We start from the raw sequence: 18135 nt of genomic DNA, 5'->3' as shown, positions 1-18135 counted from the left end.
CCGATCTTATTTAAATTGATCTTTTTAAATCAAAATTTTTAATGCCTAATATTAAGATACTATTAAACTGCTCGGGGACAGAGCTAGCCGATTATTTATTTATTTATTAAAAATGTTATTTTATATATACATAAATTTATTTTTATGTATATAAAATAGGTTTCAAATCTCTTTAATTTTGGATATATTTATTTATTTTAAAAAAAATTAAAATAAAATTCTTGATTCCTAAAATTGACTGACTTTAACAAAATTAAGAGTGGTCTAGGTCAGCAGATGAAAGTGGAGAGAAATATTGTTTGCCACCTCTAAGTTTTTTAATGATCCAACTAATGATTATTATGTGATCTATTATTAATTAATGCCACAATATATGTGTTTAATTAATTTTTTATTTAGTGTTCGATATTTATATTAAAATTTAATTCAAATTCACGTTGTGTAGGGCCGAAAACTTTTTATAATTAAAATTTAAATTTGAAATCTCTAATTATGAAAAAAACAATCATGTACGTATCCACTGCAATATATCCATTGATGGTACCATATATATATGTGAATATCTAAGTACTATTTAACTCGCCCTATAATTCCATGCAAATATATTATCATTTGAATAAGTGCTCAGTCCCAATTCTATTAAGTGTAGTACTATTATTATTTGAGTGATGAAATATATTTTTAATCTAAGTATTAATTTGATCAATATAGTCTAAACCTCATGGGATATAAATGGAAGCAAGGGACTATTTCCTGATTTTATATTATTTGACCTCTATATCAAATCAACACGAGTCGTATAAAATTTTAATTAAATTACAATATCAGATCGACATGAGTCAAATAATATAAAAATGATGAAGTATAAAGAAAGTGGAAGAAGTGGTCATTGGTGCTCCTCTATTCATATTAATGGAAACCTAAGCAACCAATAATAGTCAACTTTTGGTGATTTTATTAAAGTAAATGCCACTCAACTTCATCAACTATGGTCACACGTGCATTTCAATATATTGAAGATTCTTTATTTTCGTAATATTTTTTGTGTTTGACTAATTAATTTTAAAAATATAGTTTTTTTTTTATCAATTTTAAAACAATAATTTGTGATCAAGTTTTCAAAAACACTTTTGAGGGTTTTTTTTCCTTTTTAAAATGATAATACTCCATCATATGTATTTTAGGATGACTCAATTGGTTTGGCTCAATGATGATTATTTATACGAATAATTCATAATCTATCACCTCCGATCTCAATGCTTATGAATCGTGTCGGTCATAAAGAATTTGTTTAGTGTTGTTTATATTTTTTCTGTAATTTATATGCTATTATAATCGAAGGATAAAGAATATCACATAAGTTATAGCTATTGAAGGTTATCTCGAGATTTTAAAAAGTAATATATTAGGATAGTATCTAGCTTCATTGAAATGAGAAATTGAGAGTTCACCCTTATATAGAAAAAAAGAATAAATATAAGAATTAGAATAAGAATAATGGCAATAAGATCTAACCATGGATGGTCCAAGAATGACTTAGAAAAGAAGAAAAAGAAAAAGATTCCTCCACTTCAACTTTCTTGTGTTTATTCGAAATCGTCAAATGACACAATATTATTAATCAATTTAACTGTATTTCAATAGTTCTATAGATCATTCAATCAATCAAAGCTAAAAAAAAAGGAGCTTCAATATATAAATTTGTACGGTTTTATCAAACGATATGATGCGGTTAATAAGATTATTTTTTTATCTATCAGATATAATGCAGTGAATGAAATTATTTCTTTATTAATAAAAAAATCTGAGGTGCGAGTCTTGAATATGAGAAATTTTTTAGTAGAAAGCACATTTTTCTTCGAATGAGACCCTACGTGATACAAATTCAGATATAATTGCAGGCTCCAATATAAAATCCAAATACTCGATGGAAAAACATAAGAAAATAAATATGTACGCCTAAGCCTATAATAATTGTACAAGACTTCAAAACTAAATCGGTATGTATTACCAACAATAAGCTAATCAAATGACAAGATCGATGTACAAAGCATCTCGTATTAGTAAGATTTGGAGAACTGCACCCCAAGAGATGTGATGCAGAGACAATCTACCCGGCCTTGATACAAAAGTAAATGATTGTTTTCACGACTCTAACAACAAGATGAAGAATAATAATAAGGTGGACATGAAAAATGATGGGTAAATAAGCTAATTGCAGTGGAATCCTAAAGCTAGCGTTTGATTATAGATTCTAAAAATTATTTAAAGTATCATTAAGTTTGATATAAATCATCATTTTATAAAAATGAATTAGATAGTATATTATTTAAAAATTATAAAATGATATTTTAATAAAAAATAACTAATAACATAATTATCAATTAATTCCTCAAAATACAATTAATTATGAATATCATGTTAGAGTATATACTACTCTCTCTGTCCCTATTTAGTTGTTCACTTTAGAACTGACACACATATTAAGACACCAATTATTATCATAGGTTAGTTACAATTTTACTCTAAACTTAAAAGATTATGTAACTCCCCACGTATAATGAATGTATTTTCTTATTCCAAAAATCATGCATTACAACTTAGTAGTACTAGAAATTTTCTAGAATTAAATAAGGGCATATTTAGGAAAAAAATTATTTTCCTTTCTTGATTTGTTAAAATGGTCAAGTAAATAGGAACAAATATAAAAGATAGTATGGACAAGTAAATACGGACAGAGGGAGTATTAATAATGTGTTTAGACATAATATTCTAACAACGAGGAAAGTTCAAAAATGTCATCAATATTATTAGAAATAGTTCAAAAATACCCTTCTTCCACTAATTAGTTCAAATTTGCCCCTCCTTCCACCTATCGTATAAAACAAAATATCCTTGCCTATTAGAAGTTGTTTAGATTTGCCCCTCCTCATTCTACCTATTCAATCGAATTTGAATAATTTCTAACATGTCAAGGATATTTTTTACTCAATAAGTGAAAGAAGGGGCCGATAAATTTGATTCAATAGATGGAAGAATGACATTTTAAAATTATTTCTAATTTAAAACGGTCAATGTTAAATGCTCAAGTGAGAGAATACCTTTAACTATGCATTAAGATATACTATTAATTATGTGTTCAGGTACAATATTTATTCTAGATAATGATTTATTTATTCATTTTAATAAAAAATTAATAGATGATTTATTTGTTTATGTGCCCATTTATTTTTATAATAATAGATAATTTAGTGTAAACAATTTTAAAATACACAAAAATTAAATCATCAATTCTATAAAGGTATTGATTTACTCCAAAAACACGTAGGGGAAGAAAGGTGTTTGACAAATTGCAAGTTCCGAAATCCAAAAAAATTAAAATAAGATTAAAAAAAGCATTGATTCTGTTTTTTAAAAATATGTCTATCAATAATAAAGATCAATTTATGATTCACAATTCAAAAAAATTTGATCTTTTATTAATGGAATATGGTTAAAAACATTTTTGAACTATGCAAAATAGATTAGATCTTCCATTATATTTTGAGATCAGAACTACCTCGTTGTTATCACAAGAGATCATAAATATCGTCAAGATTTAACTATCCAATTTTTAGTGACGTGGCAAGCCACATGAGACTAATCCCTCCACTTAAGCGTTACCAACTTAAATTCAATATAAAAGAACTAGACCTTTGGAGGTGATAAAAGTCGCCACAAAATCCCAAAATATTGTCACTAAAGGTTATACGTGATTTTTAGAGACTACTAAGGCTGCAACAACCATTTGCTAGTATAACATATTTTTTTTCAACAAAAAAGTATGATAATGAATTTTCGATTGCAACCTAATTTTCTAAAATAAATAACATGCATTATTATTATAAAAAAACATATGATATTATTACGGAAATCATCAAAATTACAATTGGATTCAAATCTCCTACTGTTAGAACAAATGAACAAGAATGATAAAATTACAAGGAATACAAAATAAAACTTGCTTGGCTTAGAGGCACGTTAATACGTTTCTTGAAGATAGTTGGAGTCTCTCCCACGAGCAATCGGAAGAATAAATAACAACTCTATCTTCGGGATTCAACTAAGCCACAAAACAAGTAGCATTCAAGAATGTTGCTCTTCTATTCTTGAATTGGTGATTTCACCTTTTGATCAATGTCTCACAAGTGTTTTCAAGGGAAAGTATTTTTGTTTGAATGCTTCTCTTTTTCAACCAAAAGAAACTCAATTTATAGGATAAAAAGTTTTGCAAGAAAAAGTTTTTTTTTTTGTTTTTTTTTTAATTAATAGAATTTATTAGGTTCATGAATTGGAAACAAAAAATTTGTCTTTCAAAAACCCATAACGTAGAATTAAAAAAAAACTTATTGCAAAAGTTTATAACAAAGAATTAAACTAAATGAATGTTACAACTCACATTCATGAATTTGTTATTTCAAAACGGATGAATTTGTTTCAAAATTAATTGAAACACTAACTCTTACAATCCCCCACTTGTTTCAAGAAATTTTATATTTAAAAAAATCCAAAAAATATTTTGAGACATTAATCTAGCAACATGCATCAATAATGGTGTCTTTTGGACTTGAACCATTAGCTAGTGAAGGTTTTTCTAAATCATTGACATCTTAGTGAACAAATCTTGAACTAAGTGCATCATTGAATGAAGTTAGAAAAATACTCCACGCATATCACTATGTTCCGGTGAAAATCGAAATCCTTTGACACCTTACGGCCATGTGTCCTGAATCCTTTTTTTAGCCAAGTGCTTTAAGATTTTCCTGTTAAAATCTTATTGAAGCGGCCTCCACTTCGCACTTAGTGCGGTGAATTCATCAAGAGTAACTTTGCATACTCCGACCAAATAGTCTATGAACTTCATTAAGAGAAATTAATCTCATCCTCCTTTACACAAAGTATCGGTAAATCTATCAAGAGTATTCCTACACACTCCAATCGAAATCGATTTATAGACTTATTAAGAGAATATAATCTCATCCTTCTCTTCAGCAGGAATATCGGGAAAAAAAAATTTATCAAGAGTTTTCTTACTAACTCCAACCGAGATCGGTCTTATAAATTTATGAAGAGAAAAGAATCTCAATCATGCACATCTACTTATTTCATTTTATTTTGAAAATGAGAATTTTATTGATGTGCTGCAGAATTGTAACTTTACTTTTTTCCCTTTGAACCCAAGATTACATCATTAGGTAGGGTTACCATAAAGTACAATTAATTTACAACGGGCTTTATTCCCATTCCATTACAAGTTTCCACCACTAACTCTTTGCCTAACCCTTTAGACAAAGGATCCGCTAAATTAAATCTGGACTTCACATATTGAAGCGATATCACGCCTTCCTCTAATAATCTCCTGACATGATTATGTTTGAGACGAACTTGTCTCGACTTGCCATTATAGCAGTCACTTGAAGCCCGAAATATAGCAGCTTGATTATCACAATAGATAGTTAAAGGTGGTATTGGCTTACTCCATAAAGGAATATCTATCAGCATTGATCGCAACCAATCAGCTTCTTCTCCAGCAGAAGACATAGCTATAAATTCTGACTCCATGGTTGAATGAGTAATACATGTTTGCTTCTTTGATTTCCAAGAGATCGCTGCTCCAGCCAAAGTGAAAATCCAAGCAGTAATAGATTTAGAGTCATTCGGATCAGAATTCCAAGTAGCATCACTATAGCCTTCAAGAACAATGGGAAATGTAGAATAATGCAGGCCAACATTAATTGTACCCTTCAGGTATCTTAAAACACGAATTAAGGCATTCCAATGTTCAACTCCGGGATTACTAGTAAACTTGCTCAAAGTTCCTACTGCGTAACCAATATCCGGCCTGGTACAATGCATGGCATACATAAGACTCCCAACAATCTGAGAATATGTCAGCTGGTCGAGAACATCACTAGAGTTCCGCATTAGTTTGATGCTAGGATCAAATGGTGTAGGAGCAGGTTTGTCATCAAAGTGACCAAACCTCTTTAGAACTTTCTCAATATAACTTGATTGAGTAAGAGTCAAGCCATTCGCTGATCTTATAATTTTAATACCCAGAATTACATCAGCTTCTCCAAGATCTTTCATTTCAAATTGAGAAGCTAGAAAAATTTTTGTTTCTTTGACTCTTTCAATATCAGTTCCAAAGATCAACATATCATCTACATAAAGACATATTATAACACCAGATTTTTCTTGAAATTTGCTAAATATACAAATATCACCACCATTGATTGAGTAGCCATTAGAAATTATTACTCTTCTAAATTTCTCATTCCATTGTTTTGGAGCTTGTTTTAATCCATAAAGAGATTTAAGAAGCTTACAAACTTTGTGTTCTTGACCAGGAACGACAAATCCTTCTGGTTGTTTCATGTAAACCTCTTCATCTAGATCTCCATTCAGAAATGCAGTCTTCACATCCATTTGATGTATTACCAGGCTATGAATTGCGGCTAAAGCAATCAAGAGTCGAATAGAAGTCATTCGAGCTACAGGTGCAAATGTATCAAAATAATCAATATCTTTCAATTGAGTAAAACCTTTTGCCACCAAACGAGCTTTGTACTTATCTAAGGTTCCATCAGATTTTAATTTCTTTCTAAAGATCCATCTACAACCAATAGACTTACATCCAGGAGGGAGGTCTGATAAAATCCATGTATTGTTTGACATAATGGAGTGCATTTCATCATCAATAGCTTCACGCCAGAAAGGAGCATCATGTGAAGCCATTGCTTCAGCATAACTTTCAGGATCCCTTTCAACTAAATAGACTTGAAAATTTGGTCCAAAGTCTCTTGGTTTGGCTGATCTTGCACTACGTCTTGGTTGACTTTCTTCCAAAGGTTCAACTATTTTTCTTTTAAGAGTAGATATAGAAGAACTTGTATTTTGTTCCAAAGACTCTTTTTTCTTAGGAAATATATGCTCAAAAAAGTTAGCATGCAACGATTCAATAATTGTGTGAGGGCTTGGAGTCTCAAGATTCAAAAATCTATAAGCCTTACTGGTTTGTGAATAACCAATAAATACACAATCTACTCCTCTATATCCAATCTTAGTCAATTGTTGATCTGGTAATCTAACATGAGCCAAACAACCCCATACTTTAAAATAATTTATATTTGGCTTTCGATTCTTCCAAAGTTCATATGGAGATGAATCATGTTTCTTGGAATGAATTCGATTCAAAATATGACATGCAGAAAATAAGGCTTCAGTCCACAAATTTTCAGTGATACCAGATCCATAAAGCATAGAGTTAACCATTTCAATGAGAGTTCTATTTTTTCTTTCTGCTACACCATTTTGTTGTGGTGTATAAGACATAGTCAATTGTTTCTCAATGCCTTCTTTTTCACAAAAATCAATAAAATTTGATTTTAAATATTCTCCACCTCTATCAGATCTAATTGATTTAATCTTCAAACTCAATTTATTTTCAACTTCTGCTTTATATGTTTTAAAAGTCTCAAATGCCTCATCTTTTGTTTTTAATGGAAAGACATATGTATACCTTGAGTAATCGTCAATGAAAGTGATAAAATATCTCTTTCCATGACGTGATAAACAATCCATCTCACAAATATCAGTGTGGATTAATTCCAAAAGTGTGGATATCCTTTCAACAGACTTAAAAGGTTTCTTTGTTATTTTACATTTACTACAAGTAATACACTTAGCAACATGATCCTTTCCACAGTCTTTAATTAATCCATTTTTCATCATAAGTTGAATGGATCTAAAATTCACATGACCAAGACGTTCATGCCATAAATCTAAAGACTCCACAATATAAGCAGAAATATTTTCATTTTCAATATTGAGTTTGAACATGCCATTTGTAGCATAACCTTTTCCAACAAACATGCCTTGTTTAGACAAAATAAATTTATCTGCCTCAAAAATCATTTTAAAACCATGCTTCGAAAGAAGCGTACCTGACACCAAGTTCTTTCGAATATCAGGAACATGCAATACGTCTATCAATGTGACCATCTTTCCAGAAGTGAATTTTAGTTCAACAGTTCCCTTTCCCACAACCTTAGCAGAGGATGAGTTTCCCATATGCAAAACTTTATCGCCCCCCACTAATTCATATGTCGTGAAAGAATTTCGATTACCTGATATATGACGAGTTGCACCAGTGTCTATCCACCATTCCACTTGATCTCCCGCTACAAATGTTTCTGTGACCATTGCCACCAGTTCATTTTTTGTATTGTTATTTGCCTTTTCTTTCTTCTTTTCAGCTTTAAGAATTTTACAATCACGTGCATAATGACCAATTTTATGACAATGATAACATTCAATCGACTTAGAATTAGAATTAGTACGCTTGAAATTTTTACTCTTCTTTGCCTTCAAAAATTTATTATTGGCAGGTTCCTTCTTGATCTTTTCTTCAACAACATGAGCTTTCATGATGGGCTCCCTCAAGATGTTATTGTCGCGGTATCGTGTCTCTTGTTCAATTTGCAAGTGTTGCAATAATTGTTCAATCTGTACTCTTTCCAAAATGGAGGAAGTTTTGAGACAATCGCACCAACATGAAAGTTTTCATCAAGAGCAATTCCAGTTATAACAATTTTATTAGCTATAAGTTGAAATTCTTGTACTTGTTCAGTGATTGACTTGTCATCAATTATTTTGAACTCCATATAATTTGAAATAAGAAATTTCTTTGAACTCGCCTCTTCTGCTAAATGAATAGTTTTAAGAGTATCCAAATCTCCTTAGCAAATTTACACTTAATATAATATTGATCATAATATTTATTGGACATTCCTCCAAGAATATAATTCTTGCATAAGTAATCATCATCTTGCCATTTGGCAATTTGTTCTTTAATTAAAGTAGCCTCGTCCGTTGCTACCTCAGAACTAGGAGCCTCGGGACAAGGTTTCTCAAGAACATACGCTAACTTTAATCGTTTTAAAAAGAATTCCATCTTTCCATGCCATCTAGAAAAGTTTTTACCATCAAATATTTCAAAATTAGGATTAGGCAAAGATGGAACACTGTTCGTTATTGATGTGGATGCCATAGAGACAACTATCTTCAAATTGTTAGAACAAATGAACAAGAATGATAAAATTACAAGGAATACAAAATAAAACTTGCTTGGCTTAGAGGCACGTTAATACGTTTCTTGAAGATAGTTGGAGTCTCTCCCACGAGCAATCGGAAGAATAAATAACAACTCTATCTTCGGGATTCAACTAAGCCACAAAACAAGTAGCATTCAAGAATGTTGCTCTTCTATTCTTGAATTGGTGATTTCACCTTTTGATCAATGTCTCACAAGTGTTTTCAAGGGAAAGTATTTTTGTTTGAATGCTTTTCTTTTTCAACCAAAAGAAACTCAATTTATAGGATAAAAAGTTTTGCAAGAAAAAGTTTTTTTTTTGTTTTTTTTTTAATTAATAGAATTTATTAGGTTCATGAATTGGAAACAAAAAATTTGTCTTTCAAAAACCCATAACGTAGAATTAAAAAAAAACTTATTGCAAAAGTTTATAACAAAGAATTAAACTAAATGAATGTTACAACTCACATTCATGAATTTGTTATTTCAAAACGGATGAATTTGTTTCAAAATTAATTGAAACACTAACTCTTACACCTACTACAATATCATTATACATTTATGCATTTACATAGTACATAAAAGTAAATTAAGTAGTCTCTTCAAACTCCTTCTTAATCAATATCATTTGTGATTTCTAAAATTAATGAAGAAAAAAGCATAAAAATTAAAATTTAATGTTAAAAATACGTTAAAACCGTTAGTAACTTCTGGTCTTTTGTGGCAACTTGTGTCGCTAAAGGTCTAATTCTTTTGTAGCGATTCCTAGTTGACAATACTTAGGTGGAGAAATTAATATCATATGGTTTGTCATATTACTAAAAATTGAGATATTAACTTTTGAGCATATTTGTGGTCTCTTAGAATAACAATAAAGACATTTTTTATCCTAAAATGTAAATTATAATAAAGAATATAAATAATCTATTTCGCATAATGCAGAGGCAATATTATATTTTGTCAACCTCAATATATATCTATGAATTTTGATATGATGGTAAAATTTTCACACAACTCGTTAGTCAAACTACACATTTAATAGTTGGTTAAACGTCTTTTTAATTAATTGAAGATTGTAGGCTCTTTAATTTCGCGAAGGCTGGTTACAAATCAATTTAAATGTATCTAAAAGAATATTACGTAGGTCAAATCAATTTAAATGTATCTAAAAAAATATTACGTAAAATATGTATATTTATTTATTTAATTTTTGATAAATTTAGGTACATAATTATACACATATAAATTTGAGAAGGCATAAAAATCAATTGATACTAAATTAAACAATAAGTCTTAGTCAAACTACTATTACTAGTAATAATTGAGTTAAAGGTAAAAAAAACACACCTAAATTATTTCACTTTATCGAGTTTCATATCTGGACTATTGAGAGTGTAGTTTCTTATATGAACTATCATTCAATGATTATCGAAACACATCTTAACATTGACTAAATCAAATATTTGTCTAAAAATATTTTTAGGCGCGTTTGTCCTTTAAATCTCCATCCACCTACATATATAACGACCTTATTAGCTGATACAATAACTTTTTAAAATATGAAGATAAAGCACAAATACCCCTATAATATGAATATATGATTGAGATCTTAGAGAGACACAAAACTAAGGTCCTATTACCCCTGAACTCATTCTTTCCTTTTTTTTTGTAAATTTTGTACACTTTTTTGACTTATGTGATATTCGTGATTCCCGCAGCTGAGGCATGTGAAAAATATTTGAATGTCTATAAAAAGAAATTTCAGAAGTGTAATATGCCCTTAGTTTAATTAAAATGTGTCTCTGATTTCGATCATAATCAATAAAAGTACTTGACCTTATCCCTAAAATATATTTTAAATTAACTTCTTTAAAACTCTAAACTCTCTCCTTCAAGTCAAATATATCGATACCACAATAAAAACAAGAGCACGAAGAATATGATGGATGTCAGAACAAATTAACTTATATAATGATAATTTTAGTTTATAACTTTTAATTTTATTTAAATTTACAACGAAGAGAGTCATGTGGTATAATTTCTTAAAATAAAAGAGAATGTACACATAGTCCGAAATTAGAGTCTATATATTTCCGCTAACTATTAAGTGATAGTTTAGATAGAAAAAATATTCAAATACTAAACTTATAAAGATTTGAAAAAACCGCGGTTTCCTTTCTCCTTCAAAGTTCAAAGTTCTCTAATGGAAGCTTTATTGGATTCTCAGTAATGATATCAAAGCTGAACCCTTTACATGGCTCCTTTCTTCTCTCTTTCTCAGAATTTTCACTTCCAAACCTTAAATACTCAACTTCTTCGAAGACCCTTTTCAACGCTGGCACTAAAACAAACAAATTCTTGATTTACTGCAACACCCAAATCGCAAGAAATGGCCGAAACGGAGACATTAAAGAAGCTGAATCCATTTTCTACAGTATGCCCAGCAAAAATATCGTTTCTTGGACGGCAATGCTCACTGCATACTCACAAAACAGACAACTCAAGAATGCACGTGAAGTGTTTGATAAAATGCCTGAGAGGAGTGTTGCTTCGTGGAATGCAATGCTGACTGCTTATATGAGGAATAGAGTTGATATTAATGAGATTTTTAGTTTCTTTCAGCTGATGCCAGAGAGAAATCCGGTGTCTTTTGCTGCGATGATTACTAGTTTTGTTAATGCAGGGAGGGTTGATATGGCAGAGGATTTGTATAATCGTACTCCTATGGTTTTCCGGGAACCTGTTTGTTCAAATGTATTGATAAATGGGTATTTGAAAGTTGGGAAGTTAAATGATGCAGTTCGTGTTTTTGATGGTATGGTGCAGAAAGATATTGTTTCTTGTAGTGCAATGATTGATGGTTACTCTAAGAATGGGAGAGTTATTGAGGCTCGGGAGTTGTTTGATACGATGAAGGAGAGAAATGAGGTAACTTGGGGTGCTATGATTGATGGGTATATGAAAGTTTGTTGTTTCGAGGATGGGTTTGATTTGTTTCTAAGAATGAGAAGAGAAGGTGATGTGAGACTGGAGCCTACTATACTAACAATCGTTTTAGAAGCTTGTGGAAGATTTAGTAAGCATCAACAAGGTTATCAAGTCCATGGATTGGTTTCTCGTTTGGGATTTGAATTTGATGTTTTCTTGGGTAATTCATTGATCACTATGTACTCTAGATTTGGTTGTGTAAATGCAGCTAAAAGTGTGTTTGATTCGATGTTAAGGAAAGACGTCATTTCATGGAATTCACTTATTAGTGGTTTTGTTCAAGCTGGAAAACTTGAAGAGGGATATGAGCTTTTCAAAAGAGCTCCGGAAAAGGATGTTGTTTCATGGACAGCCATGATTACAGGGTTTTCTGAAAAGGGGTTGACTGAAATTTGTGTCGAGCTATTTAAAATGATTCCCGAGAAAGATGATGTTGCATGGACAGCTCTTATCTCTGGTTTTGTGAATAAATGGGAATATGAGGAGGCTTTCCGTTGGTTTGTTAAAATGCTTCAAAGTGCAGTTAGACCAAATCCTCTAACTTTAAGTAGCATGCTTAGTGCTTCAGCTGGTATGGTCATGTTGAATCAAGGACTGCAAATTCATGCTCTTGTTTTGAAAATGGATATGGAGTTAGATTTGTCTATCCAAACTTCTCTTATCTCAATGTATTCGAAGTGTGGAAGTTTAGATGATGCCTATAGGATCTTTAAATTCATAAATTACCCGAATATTGTTTCTTTCAATGCAATGATTACTGGATTTGCCCAAAATGGCTATGGCGAAGAAGCTCTAAGGTTGTTTCACCAGTTGCAGAATGAAGGTGAGCAACCTAATGGCATCACTTTTCTAGGGGTTCTCTCGGCCTGTATGCATGCGGGGCTCGTAGAAGAAGGATGGAACTACTTCAAATCCATGAAATCATTATACAACATTGAACCAGAGCCTGATCATTATACTAGCATGGTTGATATCCTAGGACGAGCTGGTTTACTCGATGAAGCAGTTAGTCTAATCTATTCAATGCCATTCAAGACACATTCAGGGGTTTGGGGTGCTCTTCTTGGTGCCAGCAAGACTCATTTGCGCCTTGATCTTGCAAAGCTTGCAGCTGAAAAGATTTTGGACTTGGAACCAAGTAGTGCAGCTCCGTATGTGGTCTTGTCAGACCTTTATTGTATTGTTGGAAAGAAGAAAGACGAGGAACGGGTTAGGCTGGCAAAGAAATTGAAAAGAATAAAGAAAATTCCAGGTTGCAGTTGGGTTTTGTTGAAGAACAATATTGGTTTATTTCTCTCTGGAGATCAGTCCCATTTGAACTTTGATGAGATCGGCTGCACATTGTGGACGATTATGGATGACACGAAACAAGTAAGTTGCATAGATCATGACTTGTTATCACTGTAAAAAAATGTTACTCTCTCCGTTTCAATTTGATTGGCACGGAGTTTAAGAAAGTAAAGAAGACTTTTGCCAACCGGACATATTGAATCAGTTAGATGATGTGCCGAAAGCCTGCTTAATTGAAAAGTATTTCTAGTTATCATTTCTTGCAAGGTATTCCTGATACTTGCTACCTCCTACCAACATAGATACCAGGTAACTCTGTCTACTAAAATTTGTTAAATTGGAGCACCTTTGGTCCAACAAACAAAACGGACTTAAAAACTAACGGTGACTATCAATTTGCAATAATAAGGTCATGTATCGATTTGTTCTTGAGCTACCTTTAAAACTTGGCCTATCTTTCCAACTACACCGTTCCCTAGACTAGTTCGAATGGTATTAATAACACCTTTGTGTGCTCACGTAGATAGTGTTTGCACATACAAGAAGTGCGTGAGATGAAAAACAAGTTGAATCTGTGTGACCTATTGGTCATGGGTTGGATCTGTGGAACGAAGCACTAATGCTTGTGTTAGGATAGGTTGTCTACCTTTGCTAACGCGGGATGCTTGGTTTACCAGACACCCTTTTCTTTCAATAATGGTCCAAATGGAGAGTTAACATATTATCTCAATATTGACATGTCTATCCAAACCAACAAGCTTTAGAAAAAAAAAACATGAAGTAAATTACAAACTTGAAATCCAATGATTGAAGTACTAAAGAATAGTGTTTACACAATTTAACCAATTCAACATCCACCACCACCTCCTCCACCACCACCACCACCTCCTCCTCCTCCTCCACCACCATCACCACCTCCTCCTCCATCACCACCTCCTCCTCCTTCGCCACCTCCTCCTCTGCCATCACCACCTCCACCTCCACCACCACCACCACCATCACCACCCCCTCCTCCACCAAAACCACCACCACCTCCACAACCATCACCACCACCACCCCATCCTCCACCATAACCACCACCACCCCCTCTTCCACCAAAACCACCACCACCTTCTCCGCCATCGCCTCCTCCAAAACGAAACCACCACTACCACCCCTTCCTCCACTTAAATGACCTCACCACCTCCACTACATGTTATGCTAGTGAGAGTAGCCATGCCAATAGCACCATCATCTATACTATGAATGTTTCCTCCACCACTCACGAGACTCTTTTCTTTTTCTTCATCTTGCTGGAAATAATTACAGAGCACATAATGAAGACAACAAACATCACAAACAAAGTTAGGAACGTAAGGAGTATGATAGTACCTACCTTCATGTTAATAATTTCTATGACTATCCTATGGAGTTTATGCTCCTATATATATTGTATTTTGACAACAACATGATGAGGGATATTCAAACCAAAGAAATAAAGGAAAATATGTCAGCAATAACAAGGAAAATATGTATTTTGATAACAACATGATTAGCTAAGAATACTTGAGTGGGGATTTATCTGAGGATTCAAGTTATTTATCGAAGGTTTACTTGAGAATTTTCTCACCTAGAACTTGAGTGGATTTTTCTTGAAAAATTATCTACGAACTCTTATATTTGGAATATACCAAGGAATATTTTCTTAAAAATAGGTTAAGATAATTAAAATTATAATGACATGAAAAATGAATTTTATTATTAAATATTGACTTTTATTCTCAAGTCAAATATATTATTAGAGTAATATAGTAATCCCACTTTAACACGCTATTGGAACATTACCGGGAAAAAAGTATTTGAAAGAAAAGGTCTAAAAGAAACAATTGGAAATTATCATTTATCATAATTAGATAAATTTTTTATTGTATAAATGCCATGCACATTTTTCAATTCATTTAAACTTACATGTTAAATTTTAATCCATGTAAAAATTAATGTGTCAATTTGTAACTGAGATAACAAATAACTACCTCTCGAACTTAGCATTCTCCAATCTTTCCAACTACACCACTCAACATTGCAGGTTCCTATTACTTCCCAGACTAGTTCGATATTAATACCACCTTTTACATTTGTGTAGATAACAGTTGCAGGTATAAGAGTTCTGTAAGTTGAAAACACGTTATCTTTTGTATGATCTATAATCACGAATTTGAATTGTGAAAACAAGCATAAGTATTTGTGTTAGGGTAGAGTGTCTACACCAACTATAACTCGGAATGCTTAGTGCACCAAACTGCCCATTTCTTTCATTAATTTTCTTCCATGGTCCAAACAAACACTTCACATAGTATCTCAACATTGACATTTCTATCAAAACCAACAAGATTTAAAGATAATAATATATGAAGGAAATTACAACTTGATATAAAAACATTTAAGTACTATAGAATAGTAGTTACATTTCTGACCAATTCAACATCCACCACCCCTTCCTCCTCCTCCATCACCACCACCACCCCTTCCTCCACCAAAACCACCACCTCCACAACCACCACCACCACCGCCAAAACCACCACCCCCACCTCCACAACCACCACCACTATATGTTATACTTGTTAGAGTAGCTATACCAATAGCACCATCACCTATGCTATGAATGTTCCCTATTCCACCCGAATCTATACTTCTTTGGGTTGCATTATTACTATAAGAGTTGATATGATTATGAAAGCTTTGAGTAATATTGATACAATGTGTGATATTTATACATGTACAAATGTAGATGAGAAAGGAGTTTGCTGGACATAAGAAACCTAAAGAGAAGAGGAGATAACTATGTATAACTCAAATAAACTAACATAGTAGGACTCTACATCATTATCCTTATCATGCCCCCTCAATATTGGCTCAATTTGCTTGAGACTAATGTTGCTAACGAAGTTGACAAAGGACCTTTTGGGAAGTGCTTTAGTTAATGCATCTGCTAGTTGAACCCCAGTTGGAATGTGATGAACTGAAATTTGTCTACTTTCCACTTGGTCACGGACAAAATGAAAGTCGATTACGACATGTTTCATTCGACTGTGAAAAACTGGATTGCGACACAGGTAAGTGACACCAATGTTATCGCAAAGAACCTTAGGAGGATAAGGCAGCTTGACCTGGAGTTTTTGCAGCAGGTTGGTTAACCAGTTCAACTCAACCACAATACTTGCTATAACCTTGTGTTCTGCCTCTGTGGAAGATCTGGCAACAGTGCGTTGCTTGTTGGAGCACCAACTAATGGGATTCTTTCCAAGAAAAATAACGTAAGCAAAAGTGGAGTGTCTAGTGTCGGGAATACCACCCCAATCTGCATCTGAGTAGGCGAGTAACTAAGAAGAGTTGTCATGTTTGAAGTGAAGTCCATAGGTTAGCGTCCCTTTCAAATAACGAAGAAACCTCTTTGTTGCATGCCAATGTTTAGCTGATGGAGAGTGTTGGAATTGCACGAGCTTGTTTACTGCAAAACATATGTCAGGCCTTGTAAAGCTGAGGTATTGCAATGAGCCAATGATCTGCCTATAAATTGTAGCGTCTGCTAGAGGGAACCATCATCCAAGGATAAAACATCACTTGTGGATAGAGGAGTGCTCACACTGTTGCATCCAACATATTGAACTTGTTGAGTACGTCCGCAATGAAGCTACTCTGTGTGAGAGTCAATCCATTGGCATGTAATATAACTTCAACACCTAGAAAAAAATGTAAAGGACCAAGAACCTTAATCGAAAATCTGTCTTCCAACAGCTTAATTGTTTCCTGGACATGGGAGTTGTTAGAACCTGTAACAACAATGTCATCAACATAGATCATAATAATAATGAGAGAATCATGAGACCACTTGATAAATAAAGAATCATCAGATTTGGAACGAGCAAAGCCACAGGATAAAAGAAATTCCTTGATTTCAGTATACCATACTCGTGGTTCTTGGCGAAGTCCATAGATAGATTTGTGTAGTTTACAGACATGATTTGGAAATCGGGAATCCACAAAGCCAGGTGGTTGTTGCATTGAAAATAATATCATGAAGAGTACCTTGTAAAAAGGCATTGTTTACATCAAGTTGACGCAATGTCCATTTAAGAGACACGGCTAGGGACAAGATGAGGTGAATGGTTGTGGTTTTAATAACTGGACTGAAGGTGGAATGAAAGTCAATTCCAGGACGTTGATGAAATCCTTTTGCCACTAATCTGGCTTCATAACGGTCTATGGATCCGTCGGGTTTGTGTTTGACACGAATCACCCATTTACACCCAACTACATTTTGAGAGGGAGTAGATGGAACCAATGACCAAGTTTTATTTTTAAGTAAGGCCATGTGTTCTTCTGCCATTCAGGATATTTGGATGCTTGACTGAAGGTATTTGGGGTAAGCGAAAGGTGTTTTAATGTTGAGGTTGCAAGGTAATCAAAAACCACTTTGGGTTTGAAAATATTATTTTGAGACCTGGTTACCATTTGATTTGTGGTGTTGCTGGACTTGGTTGTGGAGATGTATATGGACTACCTGAGAAGGAGAAGACGACATAAAATAAGCAGGAGTACTTACAATTGAGTCAATTGGCACGTCATCCAGATAGCCTTATGTATGTGATCTGTGAGGAGTCGTAGAGTTGACCAAATTATTAATAAAAGGAGTTGGGATAGGGTCTGCAACAATTGGTGAAACAGGTTGTGAGGAAGAGGAAAGA

At 32.9% G+C, this 18135-nt stretch overlaps 2 protein-coding genes across 2 annotated transcripts; one reads left to right on the top strand and one right to left on the bottom strand.

Moving 5' to 3' along the window:
- Positions 1–11248: 11248 nt before the first annotated feature.
- LOC107005641 (pentatricopeptide repeat-containing protein At1g53600, mitochondrial) lies at positions 11249–13670 on the top strand. Its single transcript, XM_015204282.2, has one exon. The coding sequence runs from the start codon at positions 11363–11365 to the stop codon at positions 13526–13528; it is 2166 nt and encodes a 721-aa protein (XP_015059768.1). The 5' UTR covers positions 11249–11362; the 3' UTR covers positions 13529–13670.
- Positions 13671–14258: 588 nt separating this feature from the next.
- On the bottom strand, positions 14259–14792 carry LOC107005964 (glycine-rich protein 23-like). The gene is made up of 3 exons (XM_015204606.1): positions 14787–14792; positions 14592–14703; positions 14259–14536 (listed from the first exon to the last, which is right to left on the bottom strand). The coding sequence occupies exons 1-3, from the start codon at positions 14790–14792 to the stop codon at positions 14259–14261; spliced, it is 396 nt and encodes a 131-aa protein (XP_015060092.1).
- Between the last annotated feature and the right edge of the window lie 3343 nt (positions 14793–18135).

The sequence above is a fragment of the Solanum pennellii genome, chromosome 12 (assembly GCF_001406875.1).
Source record: "Solanum pennellii chromosome 12, SPENNV200".
NCBI lineage: Eukaryota > Viridiplantae > Streptophyta > Magnoliopsida > Solanales > Solanaceae > Solanum > Solanum pennellii.
This window is presented reverse-complemented; position numbering and strand designations above follow the sequence as displayed.

Excerpts from the sequence above, each read along its gene's own strand:
- LOC107005964 (XM_015204606.1), bottom strand. Across the intron at positions 14,537-14,591 it reads CATAACATGTAGTGGAGGTG|GCGATGGCGGAGAAGGTGGT; the intron begins GTGAGGTCATTT and ends GTTTTGGAGGAG.
- LOC107005641 (XM_015204282.2), top strand. The coding sequence starts at position 11,363 with ATGATATCAAAGCTGAACCCTTTACATGGCTCCTTTCTTCTCTCTTTC.